The 18,994-nt window shown below is 41.7% G+C and overlaps 1 protein-coding gene and 1 long non-coding RNA gene across 6 annotated transcripts in view; one reads left to right on the top strand and one right to left on the bottom strand.

Annotated features, from left to right (window-relative positions):
• Positions 1 to 18,994, top strand: part of LOC145518681 (uncharacterized) — a 188,955-nt gene that overhangs the window by 55,763 nt on the left and 114,198 nt on the right. For 2 of the 5 annotated variants that reach the window (XR_014063143.1, XR_014063142.1), the window contains 2 exons: positions 112 to 202; positions 600 to 731. Coding sequence is in view for 1 of the 5 variants with exons in the window: in XM_081523500.1 (XP_081379626.1) it covers positions 5,043 to 5,075 (33 nt within the window). In the remaining 4 variants the exon portion in view is untranslated. Of the gene's footprint in view, positions 1 to 111; positions 203 to 599; positions 732 to 4,928; positions 5,076 to 18,994 lie in introns of all 5 variants that reach the window. The other 3 variants (XM_081523500.1, XR_014063137.1, XR_014063139.1) reach the window with 3 other exon arrangements.
• LOC145518682 (uncharacterized) lies at positions 11,084 to 18,943 on the bottom strand. Its single transcript, XR_014063144.1, has 2 exons — positions 18,882 to 18,943; positions 11,084 to 12,350 (listed from the first exon to the last, which is right to left on the bottom strand). It is a non-coding gene; the product is annotated as an uncharacterized LOC145518682 (long non-coding RNA).

Here is an 18,994-nt window from a genome sequence, read left to right as displayed (position 1 = left end):
CCTTCTGATTCCTCACACAATTCTTTCAATAATTCTGATATAAATACTAATATATGTTTTGGCAGTTTCTTTGTTAAGTTCTTAAATATATTGTTTCACTTTTCATCACAGTTCTACATGAAGTAGGTGCTATAGCTCCATTTCACGGATGAAGAAATCAGTCTCAGAGAGGTTCATAAAAACAATCCAAGTGACATACATAGTAAGTACCTGGGCCTAGATTTAAGCCTCGATGGGCCTGATGTCAAAGACCAATCTCTTTCCATGTTAAGATGTTGCTTCTCAGGTCACAGTTACGCATTCATTTCCTTGCAAGTCCATGAGTCACCATATCAATGACACAGATGATGGATTCAGTTAACCTGGCTCTTCTGCCTCCTTGTCCACATCCAGACTACATTTCTAAGTCAGCTGAGGAGTTAGTTATGGCTGGGTAATAGAGTTTTGGCTGATAGGCTGTACAGAGAGAAATTGTATATATGTGTATATATATATATGTATATAATTATATATATACATATATATATATATTTTTTTTTTTCAGGCCTGTTCCATAAAATCTTCTGTATGACTCCATCTTTTCTTCTCCCACATTCCAGGGGATAATAACATACAGCATAACCATGGAAGCAATGCAAGTTTTGTGTAGAAGATGCTGGAGCCTTTGTCCCTCTGGGTCCCTGCCTGACTACATGGAATAGAATTCTCTCCTGGCAACAACTGGACTTCATGTGAGTGAGAAATAAGCTTTTATTGTGAGATGCTTGGAATTGTTATATTGGAGCAGCTAGTGTGGATTTTGAGGTACGGATTCCTGTATCATTTAAACGGCATACTGTTGTAAGAACTGAGGATGTGTGAACTTGGCTTAGAAGTTAAGTGGTGAGAAAACTGGTATCACAGACAGAAAGCCTGGAGTTCTATGTCTTGCAGTGACAGTGTTTTTGGTAAAACTATCACCGTGTAAAGTTTGAAGTTAGATTTTGTGTCTGCTGTACCTCTTGTTCCGAAGTTCAAGATCAAAAAGCAGTGTGTTAGGAGCGTGTGTTGGTTTTTATTGGCTGCCATTATCAAGATATTGCAAGAATGAGATGAACTCAGGAAAGAATTGGCTGGTTTGGAAGGAGAGATTGAAGGGAATGGAGGAAGTCCAGAACTCAAAGATTGTTGGGATCTGGAAAAATTTTACTATGCTGGGCCCCAAACAGTAAAAGATAAGACAGGAATGTTTTGAGTAACAGAGACTCATTAAAAATCAGCCTTAGGTAAAACTTCTTTCCATAATAGCCATCATTTGCATATCTAAAAACTCACCAATGTACTTTGCTAAATTTAAATAAATTGATTATTAACCTTGAGATACCTTTCATGGTTATAAAGAACTGCCAGAAGCTATGAAATTTGAATTTTGTGAATATGTCCTGTATCAAATTCTCAGCATCTCTAATCTGACTAGAGCAAACCACAGTGGTGGTTAGGGTTGGAAATGGTGACTTTTTCCCACTTAACTAAAAAAATACATGAGTAATACACTCAGCTCATGAGCACCTCCCATGGTATTAGGGTGTGTGACCCAAATCGGTGTACAAAAGCAGAAGTGACATGGAGAGCAAAAGTACAAAGTAAAACACTGCAAACTGCCAGAAGGGAGATAGAAAATGTTATAGGATTTCAGAAGGAGGTGAAACAATTGTCGGCTAGAACATTTATGGAAGACAGATGTCAGGCAGAGCATTTGACCTGGGCTTCAAAGGACAGGTGGGACTTTGATGTCTATAAACAGTGGTAGACAAGGACATTGGAGGTGAGTAGAAAGGCAGTGTTAAAGACATGAAATGGGAACGCATCCTCTTGGGCTCACATGGATTTGGGTACGATTAAGAGATAAGCCAGGCCTTTGAGGACCTTGAATTTGACACTGAGAGTGCACTCTTTAGGCATTTGGTGAATGTGGGGACTTTCAAGTATTATCAACAATATAGGTGTGTGGTTAGAAGTAGGTAGTAGATGGTAGCATCATTTGGAGGGGAAATTCAATGAACAAAGAAGACGTGTTTGCAGATCATCCCATCTTGGCAGTGGGAAAGCGAAAGGGGCAGATGTATGATAGATTAAATTAATAGGATCAGGGGAATGCCCAAATATAGGAGACAGCATAGGCTCAAAATGTAGAAAGAAAAATTGTAAGCCTTGATTTCTTGATCTGTCCTTACATTATGGAAATGTAAGAATGCGTAATATTTTGTAAGAATTTTGTGAAATCCAAAGTCCTGAACTGGTCATTATCTTTCTCAGTTAAAATAAGGAATGAAATGTTAAAACAAATTTATAATCTATTGCACACAGTTACTATAAATAAGTGTCTCCCAGGTGGCGCTAGTGGTAAAGAACCCTCCTGCCAATGCAGATGTAAGAGATGCGGGTTCTATCCCTGGGAAGATCCCCTGGAGGAGGACATGGCAACCCACTCCAGTATTCTTACCTGGAGAATTCCATGGTCAGAGGAGCCTGGAGGGTACAGTCCATGGGGTCCCACAGAGTTGGGCATGACTGAAGAGATTTTGCATGCACATGTGTACTGTAAATGAGTCAGGTTGAGCAACCATATCATAAGATCAAGAATACTTTGCTATCTCAGGATAAACATCTGAGTATACATCTTAGTAAAAAAATCTACATGTTAAATGATGGTTAAGAAGAATCAGACTTGTGAATATAATATATCCAGTTAATGACTTGCATTTCTAAGCCATGATTGCTGTAGGAAGTTATGATTATTCACTATAATGTCATTAAAATACTCAAAAGAAAAGTGCTTTCAACCACCACCAGTTTAGGGCTAGCAGGAGCCCTGGGAGGTGAAAAGCCACAGATGCGGCCCCAGCGCCAGAAACTGGAGCAAGCTGGCCACTGGCAGGTGAGGGACTCTGACCCATATTGTCATAGAACAGAGACCCCACACCAAGACTGTAAGACCTGGATTTGGAGATAGTCATAAGAGGTCCTGAATGGGGAATGGTGTGCAGATGAGAAATAAAACAATGAACAAACTACAATGGCCAGTATAACCTCAAAAGGAAAACTGGACTAGGGCAGATATAAAGGAAATAGTTGCTGCTGCTGCTAAGTCGCTTCAGTCATGTCCGACTCTGTGCGACCCCATAGATGGCAGCCCGCCAGGCTCCCCCGTCCCTGGGATTCTCCAGGCAAGAACACTGGAGTGGGTTGCCATTTAAAGGAAATAGGTACGTGATAAATGTAAATGCAGAAGTATTCAATGGAATTTTGATAGATTAAATCATAAGTAAACTATTATCAAATCAAATGCAGTGCTGATGAAAAAATCAAAGCTATATTAATTAAAGTGAAGCAAAGCTGATGGACTAAAAAGACCTCAGTGGCTTAAAGAACATAGGCATTTATTTCTCTTTCATGTTGATACTACAAGGCTCCAGGTTTGCTGGCTGTTCCTTATGTTCACCCAGGGATCCAGGTTCCTTCAATTACGTTGCCTCATTATTACTTAGGAAGTGGGTTTCAAACTTTAGTGAAACTCAGAAGTCACCTAGAGCGCCTTAAAGAATCCAGACTGCTGGGTCTCACCCTCAGACTTTCTAATTAGTTGATTTTAAGTGGGCCCTGAGAATTCACCTTTAAAAAAATGCCCAGGTAATTATAGTGCTACTGGTCTGGGATCCTACTTTTACTAGAATATCAGTATCATCTACATGGTGAAAAATGGGTCACCATGGGTTCCAGGTGACAGAAAAAGAAAAAGAGTCTATGTGATTTGTTTGATTACTATCTTAAGGTAAAAGAAATTTCACACATCAATTTCCTTCTTATATTGTTGGCAAGAATCTAGTCATCTAGATTCCCCCACTGTGTGTGCATCTAACTGCAAGTCACACTGGAAAATATGATCTCTAGACAATGGCATGCTGGGAAAATCTCTCCCAATTCTTTATTTAGTGATACCACACTGGTGGCTTGAAATTGACCATAGTGTAACAACAGTGCGGAAACTGGCAAATGCTATGAATCATGGCTCCCCCAATACAGGGACCACTTTTTAAACATTTAGCAACACTTTCTTGTCTATAGCTCAGCTGCTCCAGCCCCAGTTCCCACTCTTTTACTCTGGATGTAGGGAGAATAAATCTGGGTGGACAGTTAGCAGCTTCTGCCACAATGATCAAGTAGGATTCATCCTAAGGATGCAAATATAGATAATATCTATTAAATAAATGATCTAAAAAGAAAAAAATCTATTAAAGCAATGATTCAGTTAATGCATTGAATTACATATGATCATCTCAATGGATCCATAAAATGTACTTGATCACATTTAACACGCATGTATGACAAATCCAGTGATCAAACAAGAGCAAAAATCTAGAGAATGTCTAGGATGGAAAACTTTCCCTCAACCTCTTATGTGAAGTTATAGAGGGCTTGTGAATTAAATCAACAAAAGTCAAATTAGCAAGAGAAAAGACAATGTTTATTCATGTAGGGAAATGGGAGCTCATGAAAAATGTGACTCAAAGAGGCAGATAGAATTTGGGGCTCATGCACCATCCTAATAGAGGAAGGGAAAGGGTGCTTTTGGGAAAATAAGGGACTTTTAGGAAGATAAATGAAGCCTTAGGAAAGCAGGTGGAAGATATGACAGTTTTGAAACAATTGCCTGTTCAGGTAATTTCTTACTCCAGTGCCAATGTCTCTAGTGATAGGAGTCAATTTTCTCTGATAGCTGTAAAATCTATGATTCAAACAATAATATCCTAAACCAACTGTGATCAGTGACTAGCAATATATATCCCCCACCCTGAACATTAACATTTGTTTCTTGAACATGCAAATTAAAATTAACTTCTGAAAGTTCTGGATTTAGATTTTTGATGCTAGCGTCCTCTTTCCTACAGACTGCCTGACTGATCAAGCACAGAAAAAAATGTCCTCAATAATTAGCTAATTGTGGCACACGCAGGCACTTGCTGGATAATTGAGATACTTCTCTCTCATTTCAAGGGTGAAACATGCTGACTGCGTTTCTAATGAGCCAATTAAAGGTATACACTCCTCATTGACCACTTTTAGCTCACTAGGAATTTTGTTTCCAAGTATTGAATAAGAAACAAGCACGACTCAATCATTTCTACGTTCTCCCACTGTACTTTTATTTTTTATTTTTTTAATAAATTTATTTATTTTAGTTGGGGGCTAATTACTTTACAATATTGTAATAGTTTTTGCCATACATTGACATGAATCAGCCATGGGTTTACATGTGTTCCCCTTCCTGGACCCCCCTCCCACCTCCCTCCCCATCCCATCCCTCTGGGTCATCCCATTGCCCTGGCCCTGAGCATTTGTTTCATGCATCGAACATGGAATGGTGTTCTGTTTCACATATGATAATATACATGTTTCAATGCTATTCTCCCAGAACGTCCCACCCTCACCTTCTCCCTCAGAGTCCATAAGATTGTTCTATGCATCTGTGTCTCTTATTCTGTCTCACATATAGGGTTATCGTTACCATCTTTCAAATTCCATATATATGCATTAGTATACTGTATTGGTGTTTTTCTTTCTGGCTTACTTCACTCTGTATAATGGGCTCCAGTTTCATCCATCTCAGTAGAACCGATTCAAATGTATTTTTTTTAATGGCTGAGTAATATTCCATTGTGTATATGTACCACGGCTTCCTTATCCATTCGTCTGCTGATGGACATCTAGGTTGCTTCCATGTTCTGGCTATTGTAAACAGTGCTGCGATGAACATTGGGGTACACGCGTCTCTTTCAATTCTGGTTTCCTCGGTGTGTATGCCCAGCAGTGGGATTGCTGGGTCATATGGCAGTACTATTCCCAGTTTTTTAAGGAATCTCCACACTGTTCTCCATAGTGGCTGTACTAATTTGCATTCCCACCAACAGTGTAAGAGGGTTCCCTTTTCTCCACACCCTCTCCAGCATTTATTGCTTGTAGACTTTTGGATAGCAGCCATTCTGACTGGTGTGAAATGATACCTCATTGTGGTTTTGATTTGTATTTCTCTAATAATGAGTGATGTTGAGCATCTTTTCATGTGTTTGTTAGCCATCTGTATGTCTTCTTTGGAGAAATGTCTGTTTAGTTCTTTGGCCCATTTTTTGATTGGGTCGTTTATTTTTCTGGTATTCAGCTGCAGAAGTTGCTTGTATATTTTTGAGATTAATTGTTTGTCTGTTGCTTCGTTTGCTATTATTTTCTCCCATTCTGAAGGCTGTCTTTTCACCTTGCTTATAGTTTCCTGTGTTGCACAAAAGCTTTTAATTTTAATTAGGTCCCATTTGTTTATTTTTGCTTTTATTTCCAATATTCTGGGAGGTGAGTCATTGGAGGATCCTGCTGTGATTTATGTCGGAAAGTGTTTTGCCTATGTTTTCCTCTAGGAGTTTTATAGTTTCTGGTCTTATGTTTAGATCTTTAATCCATTTTGAGTTTATTTTTGTGTGTGGTGTTAGGAAGTGTTCTAGTTTCATTCTTTTACAAGTGGTTGACCAGTTTTCCCAGCACCACTTGTTAAAGAGATTGTCTTTTCTCCACTGTATATTCTTGCCTCCTTTGTTGAAGATAAGGTGTCCATAGGTGCGTGGGTTTATCTCTGGGCTTTCTATTTTATTCCATTTATCCATATTTCTATCTTTGTGCCAGTACCATACTGTCTTGATGACTGTGGCTTTGTAGTAGAGCCTGAAGTCAGGCAGGTTGATTCCTCCAGTTCCATTCTTCTTCCTCAAGATTGCTTTGGCTAGTCGGTTTCTTATATTTCCATACAAATTGTGAAATGATTTGTTCTAGTTCTGTGAAAAATACCATTGGTAGCTTGATAGGGATTGCATTGAATCTATAGATTGCTTTGGGTAGTATACTGATTTTCACTATATTAATTCTTCCAATCCATGAACACGGTATATTTCTCCATCTGTTTGTGTCCTCTTTGATTTCTTTCATCAGTGTTTTATAGTTTTCTATATATAAGTCTTTTGTTTCTTTACGTAGATATATTCCTAAGTATTTTATTCTTTTTGTTGCAATGGTGAATGGTATTGTTTCCTTAATTTCTCTTTCTGTTTTCTCATTATTGGAGTATAGGAATGCAAGGGATTTCTGTGTGTTAATTTTATATCCTACAACTTTACTGTATTCATTGATTAACTAGTAATTTTCTAGTAGAGTCTTTAGTGTTTTCTATGTAGAGGATCATGTCATCTGCAAACAGTGAGAGTTTTACTTCTTCTTTTCCTATCTGTTTTCCTTTTATTTCTTTTTCAGCTCTGATTGCTGTGGTCAAAACTTCCAGAACTATGTTGAATAGTAGTGGTGAAAGTGGGCATCCTTGCCTTGTTCCTGACTTTAGGGGAAATGCTTTCAATTTTTCACCATTGAGGATAATGTTTGCTGTGGGTTTGTCATATATAGCTTTTATTATGTTGAGGTATGTTCCTTCTATTCCTGCTTTCTGGAGGGTTTTTATCATAAATGGATGCTGAATTTTGTCAAAGGCTTTTTCTGCATCTATTGAGATAACCATATGGTTTTTATCTTTCAATTTGTTAATGTGGTGTATTACATTGATTGATTTGCGGATGATAAAAAAAACCTTGCATTCCTGGGATAAAGCCCACTTGGTCATGATGTATGATCTTTTCAATATGATGTTGGATTCTGTTTGCTAGAATTTTATTAAGGATTTTTGCATCTATGTTCATCAGTGATATTGGCCTGTAGTTTTCTTTTTGTGTGACATCTTTGTCTGGTTTTAGAATTAGGGTGATGGTGGCCCCATAGAATGAGTTTGGAAGTTTACCATCTTCTGCAATTTTCTGGAAGAGTTTGAGTAGGATAGGTGTTAGCTCTTCTCTAAATTTTTGGTAGAATTCTGCTGTGAAGCCGTCTGGTCCTGGGCTTTTGTTTGCTGGAAGATTTCTGATTACAGTTTCGATTTCTGTGCTTGTGATGGGTCTATTAAGATCTTCTATTTCCTCCTGATTCAGTTTTGGAAAGTTATACTTTTCTAAGAATTTGTCCATTTCTTCCAAGTTGTCCATTTTATTGGCATATAGCTGTTGGTAGTAGTCTCTTATGATCCTTTGTATTTCTGTGTAGTCTGTTGTGATCTCTCCATTTTCATTTCTAATTTTGTTGATCTGATTCTTCTCCCTTTGTTTCTTGATGAGTCTGGCTAATGGCTTGTCAATTTTGTTTATCTTCTCGAAAAACCAGCTTTTAGTTTTGTTGATTTTTGCTATGGTTTCTTTTGTTTCTTTTGCATTTATTTCTGCCCTAATTTTTAAGATTTCTTTCCTTCTACTGACCCTGGGGTTCTTCATTTCTTCCTTCTCTAGTTGCTTTAGGTGTAGAGTTAGTTTATTTATTTGATTTTTTTCTTGTTTCTTGAGGTACGCCTGTATTGCTATGAACCTTCCCCTTAGCATTGCTTTTACAGTGTCCCATAGGTTTTGGGTTGTCGTGTTTTCATTTTCATTCATTTCTATGCATAATTTTATTCCTTTTTTGATTTCTTCTGTGATTTGTTGGTTATTCAGAAGCGTGTTGTTTAGCCTCCATATGTTGGAATTTTTAATAGTTTTTTTTCCTGTAATTGAGGTCTAATCTTACTGAATTGTGGTCAGAGAAGATGGCTGGGATGATTTCAATTTTTTTGAATTTACCAAGGCTAGATTTATGGCCCAGGATGTGATCTATCCTGGAGAAAGTTCCGTGTGCACTTGAGAAAAAGGTAAAATTGATTGTTTTGGGGTGTAAAGTCCTGTAAATATCAATTAAATCTAATTTGTCTATTGTATCATTTAAAGTTTGTGTTTCCTTGTTAATTTTCTGTTTAGTTGATCTATCCATATGCGTGAGTGGAGTATTAAAGTCTCCCACTATTATTGTGTTATTGTTAATTTCCCCTTTCATACTTGTTAGTATTTGCCTTATATATTGTGGTGCTCCTATGTTGGGTGCATATATATTTATGATTGTTACGTCTTCTTTCCCATTGTACTTTTAAATCCAGTTTGTTTTTAAAGTTCTCATTTAAATTCTGCTGTAAGTAAGGAGTTAAATATTTTTCAAATATTAAGTCAAAAAACCAAAATACAAAGAAGTATTGCACTCCTGGATGGCAAACAAATCTTTTAATTTGGAAAAGCCCACTGAAACTTGATGTGGGCGAGCACCACGGGGTGTCTCACATACTTCTGGCCACAGCATGCTGCAGGCACAAGCCCAGAAGAACCTGTTGGCTTCCTCCTTCCCTCCTTCTCTCCTTCCCTCCCTCCGTTCTTCCTTCCTTCCTTCCCACTTCCACCCCTCCACTATCTCTCCTTTCTCTCTTTTAGTCTGTCTCCTCTGTGCCCCTTTGTTGTTATTCAGTTGCTAAGTCATGTCTGACTCTGCAACCTCGGACTGCTACGTGCCAGGCTTCCCTGTCCTTCACTATCTCCCGGAGTTTGCTCAAGTTCATGTCCATTGAATCAGTGATGCCATCCAACAGTCTCATCCTCTGCCATCCTCTTCTTTTCCCTTCAATCTTTCCCCAGATCAGGTCTTTTCTAATCACTTGGCTCTTGGCATCAGGTGGCCAAAGTATTGGAACTTCAACGTCAACAGCAGTCCTTCCAATGAATATTCAGGGTTGATTTCCTTTAGAAATTGACTGGTTTAATCTCCTTGCTGTCCAAGGGACTCTCAAGAGTCTTCTCCAGCAACACAATTCTAAAGCATCAATTCTTCAGTGCTCAGCCTTCTTTATGGTCCAGTTCTCACATCTGTATATGACTGTTGGAGAAACCATAGCTTTGAGTATACAGACCTTTGTCAGCAAAGTGATGTCTTTGCTTTTTAATATGCTGTCTAGGTTTGTTGTAGCTTTTCTTCCAAGGAGCAAGTGTCTTTTAATTTCATGCCTGAAGTCACCGTCCATAGTGATTTTGGAGCCCAAGAAAATAAAATCTGTCACTGCTTCTACTTTTTCTCCTTTCTATTTGCCATGAAGTGATGGGACCAGATGCCATGATCTTAGTTTTTTTGAATGTTGAGTTTTTAGCCAGCTTTTTCACTCTTCTCTTTCACCTTCATCAAGAGTTCTTTAGCTCTTTGCTCTGTGCATCTTTAACCAAAGGCATTTTCTTCAGAAGGCTCCGCACACTTTTGTGAGTTTGTCTCTCACACTTCATCAATTCCTCAGGTGGCTCAGTGGTAAAGAATTCGTGTACAATGCAGGAGACGCAGGTTCGATCCCTGATCCAGGAAGATCACCCTGGAGAAGGAAATGGCAACCCACTCCAGTATTCTTGCCTGGGAAATCCCATGAACAGAGGAGCCTGGCGAGCTACAGTCCATGGAGTCACAAAAGAGTGGGGTGTGACTTAATGACTAAACAACAACAAATGGGTATATTTAAACATCAGCTTCAACAATGAAAAGTAGAACTGGCTTGTAGTTAGCCCTTACACCATATCAGCTGATAGGAAATATAACTCAAAATAAAAAATAGAATAATGTTTTGCATTAGATTAGCTTGTCCCTGCTGTGTGCACATTGGATCAGGTTTTCTTATTTGAAGTTTTGTGTAACAAGCAATATTTCTACAGTGAAATTTATTTAAGTGCAAGGAACACAAATCTAAGAGACATGATACCAGCTTCTGCCACCAAATAGCACCATGATGCTGCTGCTGCTGCTAAGTCGCGTCAGTTGTGTCCAACTCTGTGTGACCCCATAGATGGCAGCCCACCAGGCTCCCCCGTCCCTGGGATTCTCCAGGCAAGAATACTGGAGTGGGTTGCCATTTCCTTCTCCAATGCATGAAAGTGAAAAGTGAAAGTGAAGTTGCTTAGTCGTATCTAACACTTAGCGACCTCATGGACTGCAGCCTACCAGGCTCCTCCATCCATGGAATTTTCCAGGCAAGAGTACTGGAGTGGGTTGCCATTGCCTTCTCCGAATAGCACCATGAATGTAAGAAAATAAGGCTTTCCACAGACTTCAGTGTTCTCATTATTCAAACAGAAATAACTTTCACATATTCCCTCATTTATTAATTCTTTCTGTAAACATTTTTGAGCACTTAGTCGTAGAAGCCACTGTGCTTGGTCTGGATATTGGTTGCTTCGGTAAGAAATGATCGCTCTCCTTGGGGAGTTAGCACAGGGTCCTGAAAATGAAACATAATGGCCCGTTGTAGAGAGTTCTCATAAAAATCAAATGAGATAATGGGTTGTAAGCACTTTGAAACAGATTAAAAGAAAAAAAAACCTTTTTCTGCAAATATGAAGGGATGTCCTAGTATTGACATCGTAGTTGTTACAACCTCAGGGTGACAAATAGCTTATTGTATTTTTTTTATCCACGGATGTCTGGGCTAAGAGGAAGATTGTGAGTGGTTCAGGTAAGGCCAGAGCACCTGTATTCCTAAAGAAAGTTCCCCACAAATTGACAGTCATTAAAGTTAACCTGTGAAGTTAATGGTGGTGTCTGACGTGGATGGCTCCAGCTCTATGCGGTTGTGTTCTTCCCCAGATGAGGTCTTCCTTTTATTAGTTTGTGAGTCACAGGGCAAATGTGGATGCTGAACAGTGAATGCTAAATCAGGATTGGGGAGCCGGTGTTGCTTGTTGCCTCGAAAACAAACAAACAAACACCTTTTGGCACATCTAGTTTTGATGTTTACTGTGAACGCAGACACCCTCTGTGGCTGGTTGCTCAGGGTACAACTGACTTCTCAGACACCTGGGCCCGGGCTGTGCTGTGCCATCTCCTTTCATCTCTGGTGCTGTGGCTTTCCGAGTTCTGACAGCATGCCTGCTCTCCTTCATTTGTTCTTGTTCCTCTTTCCTTGTTTCTTCTCTTTCTCTCTCTTTCCATCACCAAGGTCTTGCCGGCTCTCCGGGAGGAAGATTGCATCATTCTTAGCACAAGACTACCCAGAGCTTTGGGTGCCCTGTAGCTGCCCACGTCCTTTCCTCTCTTTCAGCCGAGGAGAAGAGTGACAGATTGCTGGCTGAGAGCACCACGGTGTCTGCTGCCTAATGACTGCTATAAATTCTGATAATCGCAATAGCTATCATAAATAATATAAAACAATAGCACTGCGCAGCTGAGACTCTTGCTGCTCAGATGCTTGTTTAAAGAATTTTTAAACACTCCTGAGGAGACTTGTAAGAATTTGGGGTCAAGTGGTGCTGCTTGGGCACAAGGTCTTGACCAGTGGCAACGAGACAGTTGTTTCTTCAAGGGCAGATGCAAAGACAGGGACACCAGTCTGTCCTGGAGAGTCCGCCAGCCTACATCAGAAGTGTATGAGTGAGAAGTAAAGTCTTTGTTAGGCCACTGAGATTTGGGGTTTTTGTTTGTTACATTGATGTAGCATAACTTACCCTGACTAGTATCATTACTCATATCTCCACTATTGATTTTTCTCACTGGAGATGGTATGGACAAGTTAACTCTAGTCCAAAACATCTGTCATCCATTCTGCTTTATGAAGAGAGGTGTGTTTGAAAACACCTTACGGTCATATAGTGAGTGACTTTTAGAAATCTCTGGATAATTGCATAAATTCTAAATTCCAAATGGGAGATGGTTGCAGTGAAAAAGTTAATTAAGCAGTTGTCCAACTCCCATCCAAAGTGTATTCTTGTGAGTTCTATGGAAAATTTGACATAAGAAAAGTTGTCTCCCTCATATTCCAGGAATAAAGCTTATTGATCATGGAGGAGCCATTTTTTCCTTAATGGAGTATCACTTTGTATAAAGGGTATACTAAAATATAAGACAAATGCTTTTCAGATTTAATGTTGGCAGGGGATTTTTTTCCCTCACACCAAATCCTTCAGAGAACTCTGATGCATCAAATAGAATAGGTGTGGAAAATCAGAATCATCTATCCCTGCTTCCCAGTGGCAGTGAGATGCCTCATCAGAGCTCCTGGGCCACTGTTTGAAAACTGCTTGTCAGGATGACTGCTTTGAATCAGGTCTTAGATCTCTGATGCCTTGAACCTTTCAGCTTTCCTTTTCTTATCTCCCTCTCCACTGTGTGTGTGTGTATGCTCAGTCGTGTCCAGCTTTGTGACCCTAAGGACCGAAGCCTGCTGGGCTCCTCTGTCCATGGGATTTTCCAGGCCAGAATACTGGAGTGGCTTGCCATGCCTTCCTCCAGGGGATCTTCCCAACCTGGGGATTGAACCTGCATGTCTTTCATCTCGCATTAGTCGGCAGTTGAGCCACCAGGGAACTGCCACCCCCTGCCTCTGTACTGGATGAAACTAAAAAATAAAGAGGAAAAAAGCCAATGTCAAAAATGCCCCAGAGCAAATCAGAAAGCCAAACTCAAACCTGTGCTCTTATCTATTCAAATGGCAGTAGACCAAGAAAGGGAAAGGAAAAAAAAAACAAAAAACCAAAAAAAAACCCCTAAACAAGAGCAATTTTCTATTGAGGTTCCGAGTAAGCTGGCATCTTCTCTTTTGCGTTTTAATTGCAGTTTGGATTTATGACCTGTGACAGTGTGATCGAACTGTCTTCGCTGCATTTTGTAGATGGTGACAGCTGCTGGTACCGGTGCTGGGCTTGATGCCGCCCGGTGACTCTTGTCATTTCTGGCACACTCCACCGGGATATGCTTGAAATGATCTGGTTGCTCTTCTCTCTGCTAAGCTGCCATGTCGTCTGCCTCAGCATGAATCACCATCACGGTACTGACCCATTTAGGAATCACATCCTCTGCAGCCTATTACATAGGGCTATTCTCAGTCTCTCCATCCCTCCAGACCCCATTTTTCGAGAGGAAGAGAAAGAGGAAAAGAGACAGGAGGAAGGAGTGCAGAGAGAAGAGGATGTGAAGGAGAGGGTGGAAGACCATGGTGGAGGGGATGTCAGTCATCTCTGGGCGCACAGCCCTTGAAAAGCATGGCTACAAGTATGCACTCAGGATTCTTCTTTCCAGCTCAGAATTTTCCCGTTCAGCTGAGAGTGTAATTGTACTAAGTACTTGGCAGATTTGCTGCAGGGTCACCCAGGAAACCTCCCAGCACTGATGTTCCGCTGCTGTTCAGGTCACAAGCCGCCTTCCAGTGCAGGAGACATGAGGTCTCTGCTCGGTGCCAGTACCCTGGGTACTTCTTAGAAGCCATGGTTCTTCCAGTCCAACCAAACACAGCAACCAGCTAAGTTTTCCCTTCCTCCTTCCTCTACTCTTCAGAACCCAACACCAGGACCTGGGTGCAGGTAGTTGAGTTGGGGGGTGAACCCAGGAAACACAGGTGAGCAAATGACAGTGTGAGACAGAAAAGAGAGAAAATCCAACAGGAGGGTGTATTAATAAGTGGATCACTGCTGGGGGAAGTTGGGGCTCAGTTCCCGTGGGACCCTCAAGAAATGTGTGTGTCCTGTGAATTCGAGGCTGGGACATTGATCCGCTAACTTATGCCTCCAGAAGTATTAACCCTGCACTTCTGATTATAACTGAATGGAGCAGTGCAAGTTCTGTGTCAGAGAAACCGCTTTGGCTGAGAAGAGAGACCAGGAGCTAAATAGAGGTAGGAAGCTGTTGGTGGGTAAGGGATTAATTACCGCAGTTGATCTCCTCGGGGTCAAGGGGTGTGAGCTGAGCAGTGACACTGGCTGCTGTAGCCTTGCCTCTAGAACAGAGTCTAAATAGTCGGGAGTCAAGAAATATTTACTAAACCAAACAATATGCAAATGTTTTATCATAATCTAGACGAAAGCAGTTTAAAGCTAGATGATCAGTCCAGTTGGGCAGAAATGATTGAACAGAAGAAACACAGAGAAAAGCATAGAGAAAGGAAAACAGAAACAATTTCTATAGGCCGAAAAAAGATCTGTTCATTCAGAATGTATTTATTGAGCACCTATTATATTCCAGGTGCTGTTCTAAGTTGCAGAGAATAGAGCCATGCATAAAAAACCCACAAAATTCTATGCCCCCATTCTATTCTAATTAGAGGGAGATCGATTGTTAGTAAGAAAAACAAGTTAGGATTATAGCACACCTGATGCTTCTGAGTGCTAAAGATGGCAGAAGAAGGGGCTAGGAGGTGTGGGGCTGCAGAAGTTTCCAGTTTTATTTTATTTTTAATTAATTCTTATTGGAGTATAGTTGATTCGCAGTGTTGCATTAGTTTTTGCTGTACAACAAAGTGAATTGGGTATATATATATATACATGAGTGCATGCTATGTCACTTTAGTCCTATCCAGCTTTTTGCAACCCTATGGACTGTAGCCCACCAAGTTCCTCTGTCCGTGAGATTCTCCAGGCAAGAATACTGGAGTGGGTTGCCATCCCCTTCTCCAGGGGATCTTCATGACCCAGGGATCGAATCCTGGTTTCTTATGTCTCCTGCAGTGGCAGGCAGGTTCTTTACATAGAGCCACTCATTTTTAGATTCTTTTCCCATATAGGTCCTTATAGAGTATTGAGTTCACTGTGCTATACCACAGGTTCTTGTTAGCTATCTATTTGATACATAGTTGTGTGTATATGTCAATCCCCTCCTCCTAATTTATCCCTTCCCCCTACCTTCCGCCTTGGTAACCATACATTTGTTTTGTACATTTTGTGACTCTATTTCTGTTTTGTAAGTAAAGTTCACTTCTACCATCTTTTTTTAGAGCCCACATCTAAGTGATGTCATACAATATTTGTCTTTCTCTGTCTGACTCAGTATGGGCAAGGGAGGCCTCACAGATAAGATGGTTGGAGAGGGTGAGAGAGCCCTGAAGGGAAAAAGCCCTGAGGGAGCCTTTTAGGGAAAGCATTGCAGGCCGAGGAACAGCAGGTACAAGGCCCCAAGTAAAGGAACGTGCCGTGTTGGGAGGAAAAGGAGTTTTCTCTCTACCCTTCTGAGTTCCTGACTGAGACCCCCTCTCATAAAACAGAGATTAACAAAAGTAAAATAAACAGAACCCAGGAAAAGTGAGTAACAAAAGGAGCAACTTTAGAATTCAGGCTTAAATCTTAAGAGGAATAGGTGGGAGGTCATGTAGGTCTCCTAGGGGACACTAAATGATTTTTAGAATGAAAGGGCTTTTGGACAAATGAGGGGAGGGATGATAGTTGTGACAAAGCCTGTCTGGGTGTGGTGATGTAGACAGAGAGTATATTATTATTTCCATTTTATAGCAGAGGAAATTGAGGCCAAGACAGCTTGAGCAACGAGCAGTAAAGACCACCCAGTCAGTCTGAGGTCACAGAGCCAGTTCTTGGACCCAGGCTCCCTGCCTCCCAAGACAGCATTCCTCCTATCGATCCTGATTTAGAAATCCAGATAACGCATGATGAGGTGGAAAGTCGCTTCTCAGGCTATTAGAACAAGGAACAAATGTTTTTGTTGTCACAGCCTGAGTCCTTATAAATTTCCCCATCAAGGAAATAACCATGTGTCTCTTTCAAGTTATCTTTTATGGGGCTTTTAGAGGCTCTTTTGTCAAAGGGAACTATGTACCCAAGACATATATGAAGAGGGATCAATGGAGAGGAAATAGTTTATCACAGGCTGGTGAAAAAAGTGCTGCTCAGACTGCTCTTCCCAAGTGGGCGTGGATTCTGGAAGTCTGGGGTCCCAGAGCAAGAGGCTGCCCCCCAGCACCGGGGTCTTGTGGTTGGAAGGAACAGGCTGTTTCCAGGGCTGTGACTTAAGGTGGAGCTTGTAGGCTTTAGAAAGCTCAAGCTCTTAGGGCTTCCCTGGTGGCTCAGTGGTAAAGAATCTGCCTGCCAAGCTGGAGATTCAGGTTCAATCCCTGGGTTGGGAAGGTCCCTTGGAGGAGGGCATGGCAACCCACTCCAGTATTCTTGCCTGGAGAATCCCATGGACAAAGGAGCCTGGTGGGCTACAGTCCATGAGGTCACAAAGCATCAGACATAACTGAGTGGCTGAGCATACACACATGCAGAGCCTTTGTAATGCAATTGTAGATGGTAGACTTATTATTAGACAGAATCAGACCCACTGACTTGTGGAACGAGGGCCAAGACCATGTCTATCTGTTTCAAGGTTAGAAATCAAGACAGGCCCATGGCCCGAATGGCAGTCTGCACTGGCTGAGTGGTGGCGCCTCTCAAATCTTCTTGGAGACCCACAGGGAACTGAGGTCTCGCTCTCCAGGCTCCATCCGGCTGCCTGCATGGCTGTCAGATCCTCTGGGTCAGAGTTAGTGGCAGCTGGGCCCGCACCTGGATGGGACTGGACATGTCTGACCCGGGAAGGACTGACTTGGTCCAGCGCTTCCTGGAGCCAGGGGGCCATTCCCCTTCTGCTTATGTCACTTTTCTGATGAAAGAACTTCCGGAGAGTTCTAAGCAGCTTTCAAGTAACACACCTGCAGAGCTAGGGGGTGGGAGGGAACTTAGTTCTGTGGGAAACAAGGCTGCTCAGACACCCAGTTCAGGGAGACTCGGAGCGGCCAGTCCTTCTCTGGCTCCCGGGGCAGGGGCTGCCTTTCCTCGGCTCCCCGACACTTCCCTCTCCCCAACACACTCTCCTCAGCTCACAGTCCAGACCTGGTTCTGCTTGTCTCACGTCTCTCTCCCAACAGGTATTTTGCTCAGTAAATTATTGAACTTCCAAAAAAATTTTTTTCTTAGAAGACCAATGAAACAGAACCACACGAAGCAAACCAGGACACGCAAGTTGTTGTTGGTGGGTGAGGCACCCTCCAAGCAAGGGGACCTGAGGTGGGGAAACCTCTTCAGCCCTCTTCATGTCCAAGGCCTGAATTACTCGAAAACTGTTTCATTACTTCGTAATCGTACCGAAGGACACTTTATTCCAGTGGTGACTTGTCATTTTGTAGTATATTCTGCTCAAAGCTAGTGTTAAAAATGCACTGTACTATTTTCATCCAAATGAGGCTGTATCTTCACCTGAGGGAAATCATACCAACTCCATTAAACGACACTCTGGACAAGGGTCAGTGCGCCTCTGTTTGCTGCCTTTCAGTGGCTCAGCTCACAGTCGTCAGAGGACCCACGCAGAGAGGAACAGCAGTCCCTTGGGTGAGAGGCACGTAGCCTGAGTGCGTGTGGAGGGTGTCGGGCCGCTGAGGCAGACCGCGTCTCCTTCCCGGGTGGCCCTCGACACCCTTCACCATGGCTGCTTCTGGATAATTTAAAGCCCAGCTGTTTAGATAGCGCTGATCTTACAGAACATGGAGTCTCCTTTTGCAATGTTTTTTTTTTTTTAAACCACAGAAGGTCACTCAGCTAGTTTCTCAGCAATTTTAACTATTATCAGATAGTCTGATGCTGAGCATCTTAGGCAGCTCAGGCTGCTCTAACTACATACCATAGACTGGGTGGGTTAAATGACAGGCGTTTATTTCAAGCGGTTCTGGAAGCTGGAAGGTTGAGATCAGAGTGGCAGCTGAGTTCTGGTGAGATCCCACATAGGACACACACACAGAGAGGATGGGAGAGAGAGAGAAGAGAGAAAGAAGAGGGGGAGAGAGAGAGAAGAAGTAGAAAAAGAAGAAATAGAGGAGGAGGAGAGAGAAGTGAGACAGAGACAGAAGAGATAGAGAGAGACAGGGAGACAGAGAGACAGAGAGAGCCCTCTGGTCTCCTGATCTTTTCCTCTTTAATAAGGACTCTCTAATCCCAACATGGCAGGGGGTGGGGCAGCTACCTCCTGATCTCATCTAAACCCGATTACCTCCCAAAGGTTCCCACCTGCAAATGCTATCATGATGGGGGTTAGGATGTCAATACATGAATTCTGGGGTGAAACAAGCATTCAGTCTGTAACATCAAGACAGTCTTCATTTTAGTCTACCACATGGCTGAATACACACTCACCTAATATCCTGTGATGAGAAGGAAATGGCAACCTCTTCCAGTATTTTTGCTTGGCAAATTCCATGGACAGAGGAACATGGTAGGCTACAGTCTATGAGGTCACAAAGAGTTGG

This window comes from Giraffa tippelskirchi, chromosome 8, assembly GCF_054371585.1.
Source record: "Giraffa tippelskirchi isolate mGirTip1 chromosome 8, T2T-mGirTip1v1.2.pri, whole genome shotgun sequence".
Lineage (NCBI taxonomy): Eukaryota > Metazoa > Chordata > Mammalia > Artiodactyla > Giraffidae > Giraffa > Giraffa tippelskirchi.
The sequence above is the reverse complement of the archived record's forward strand: the minus strand, read 5'-3'. Positions and strand labels throughout refer to the sequence as shown.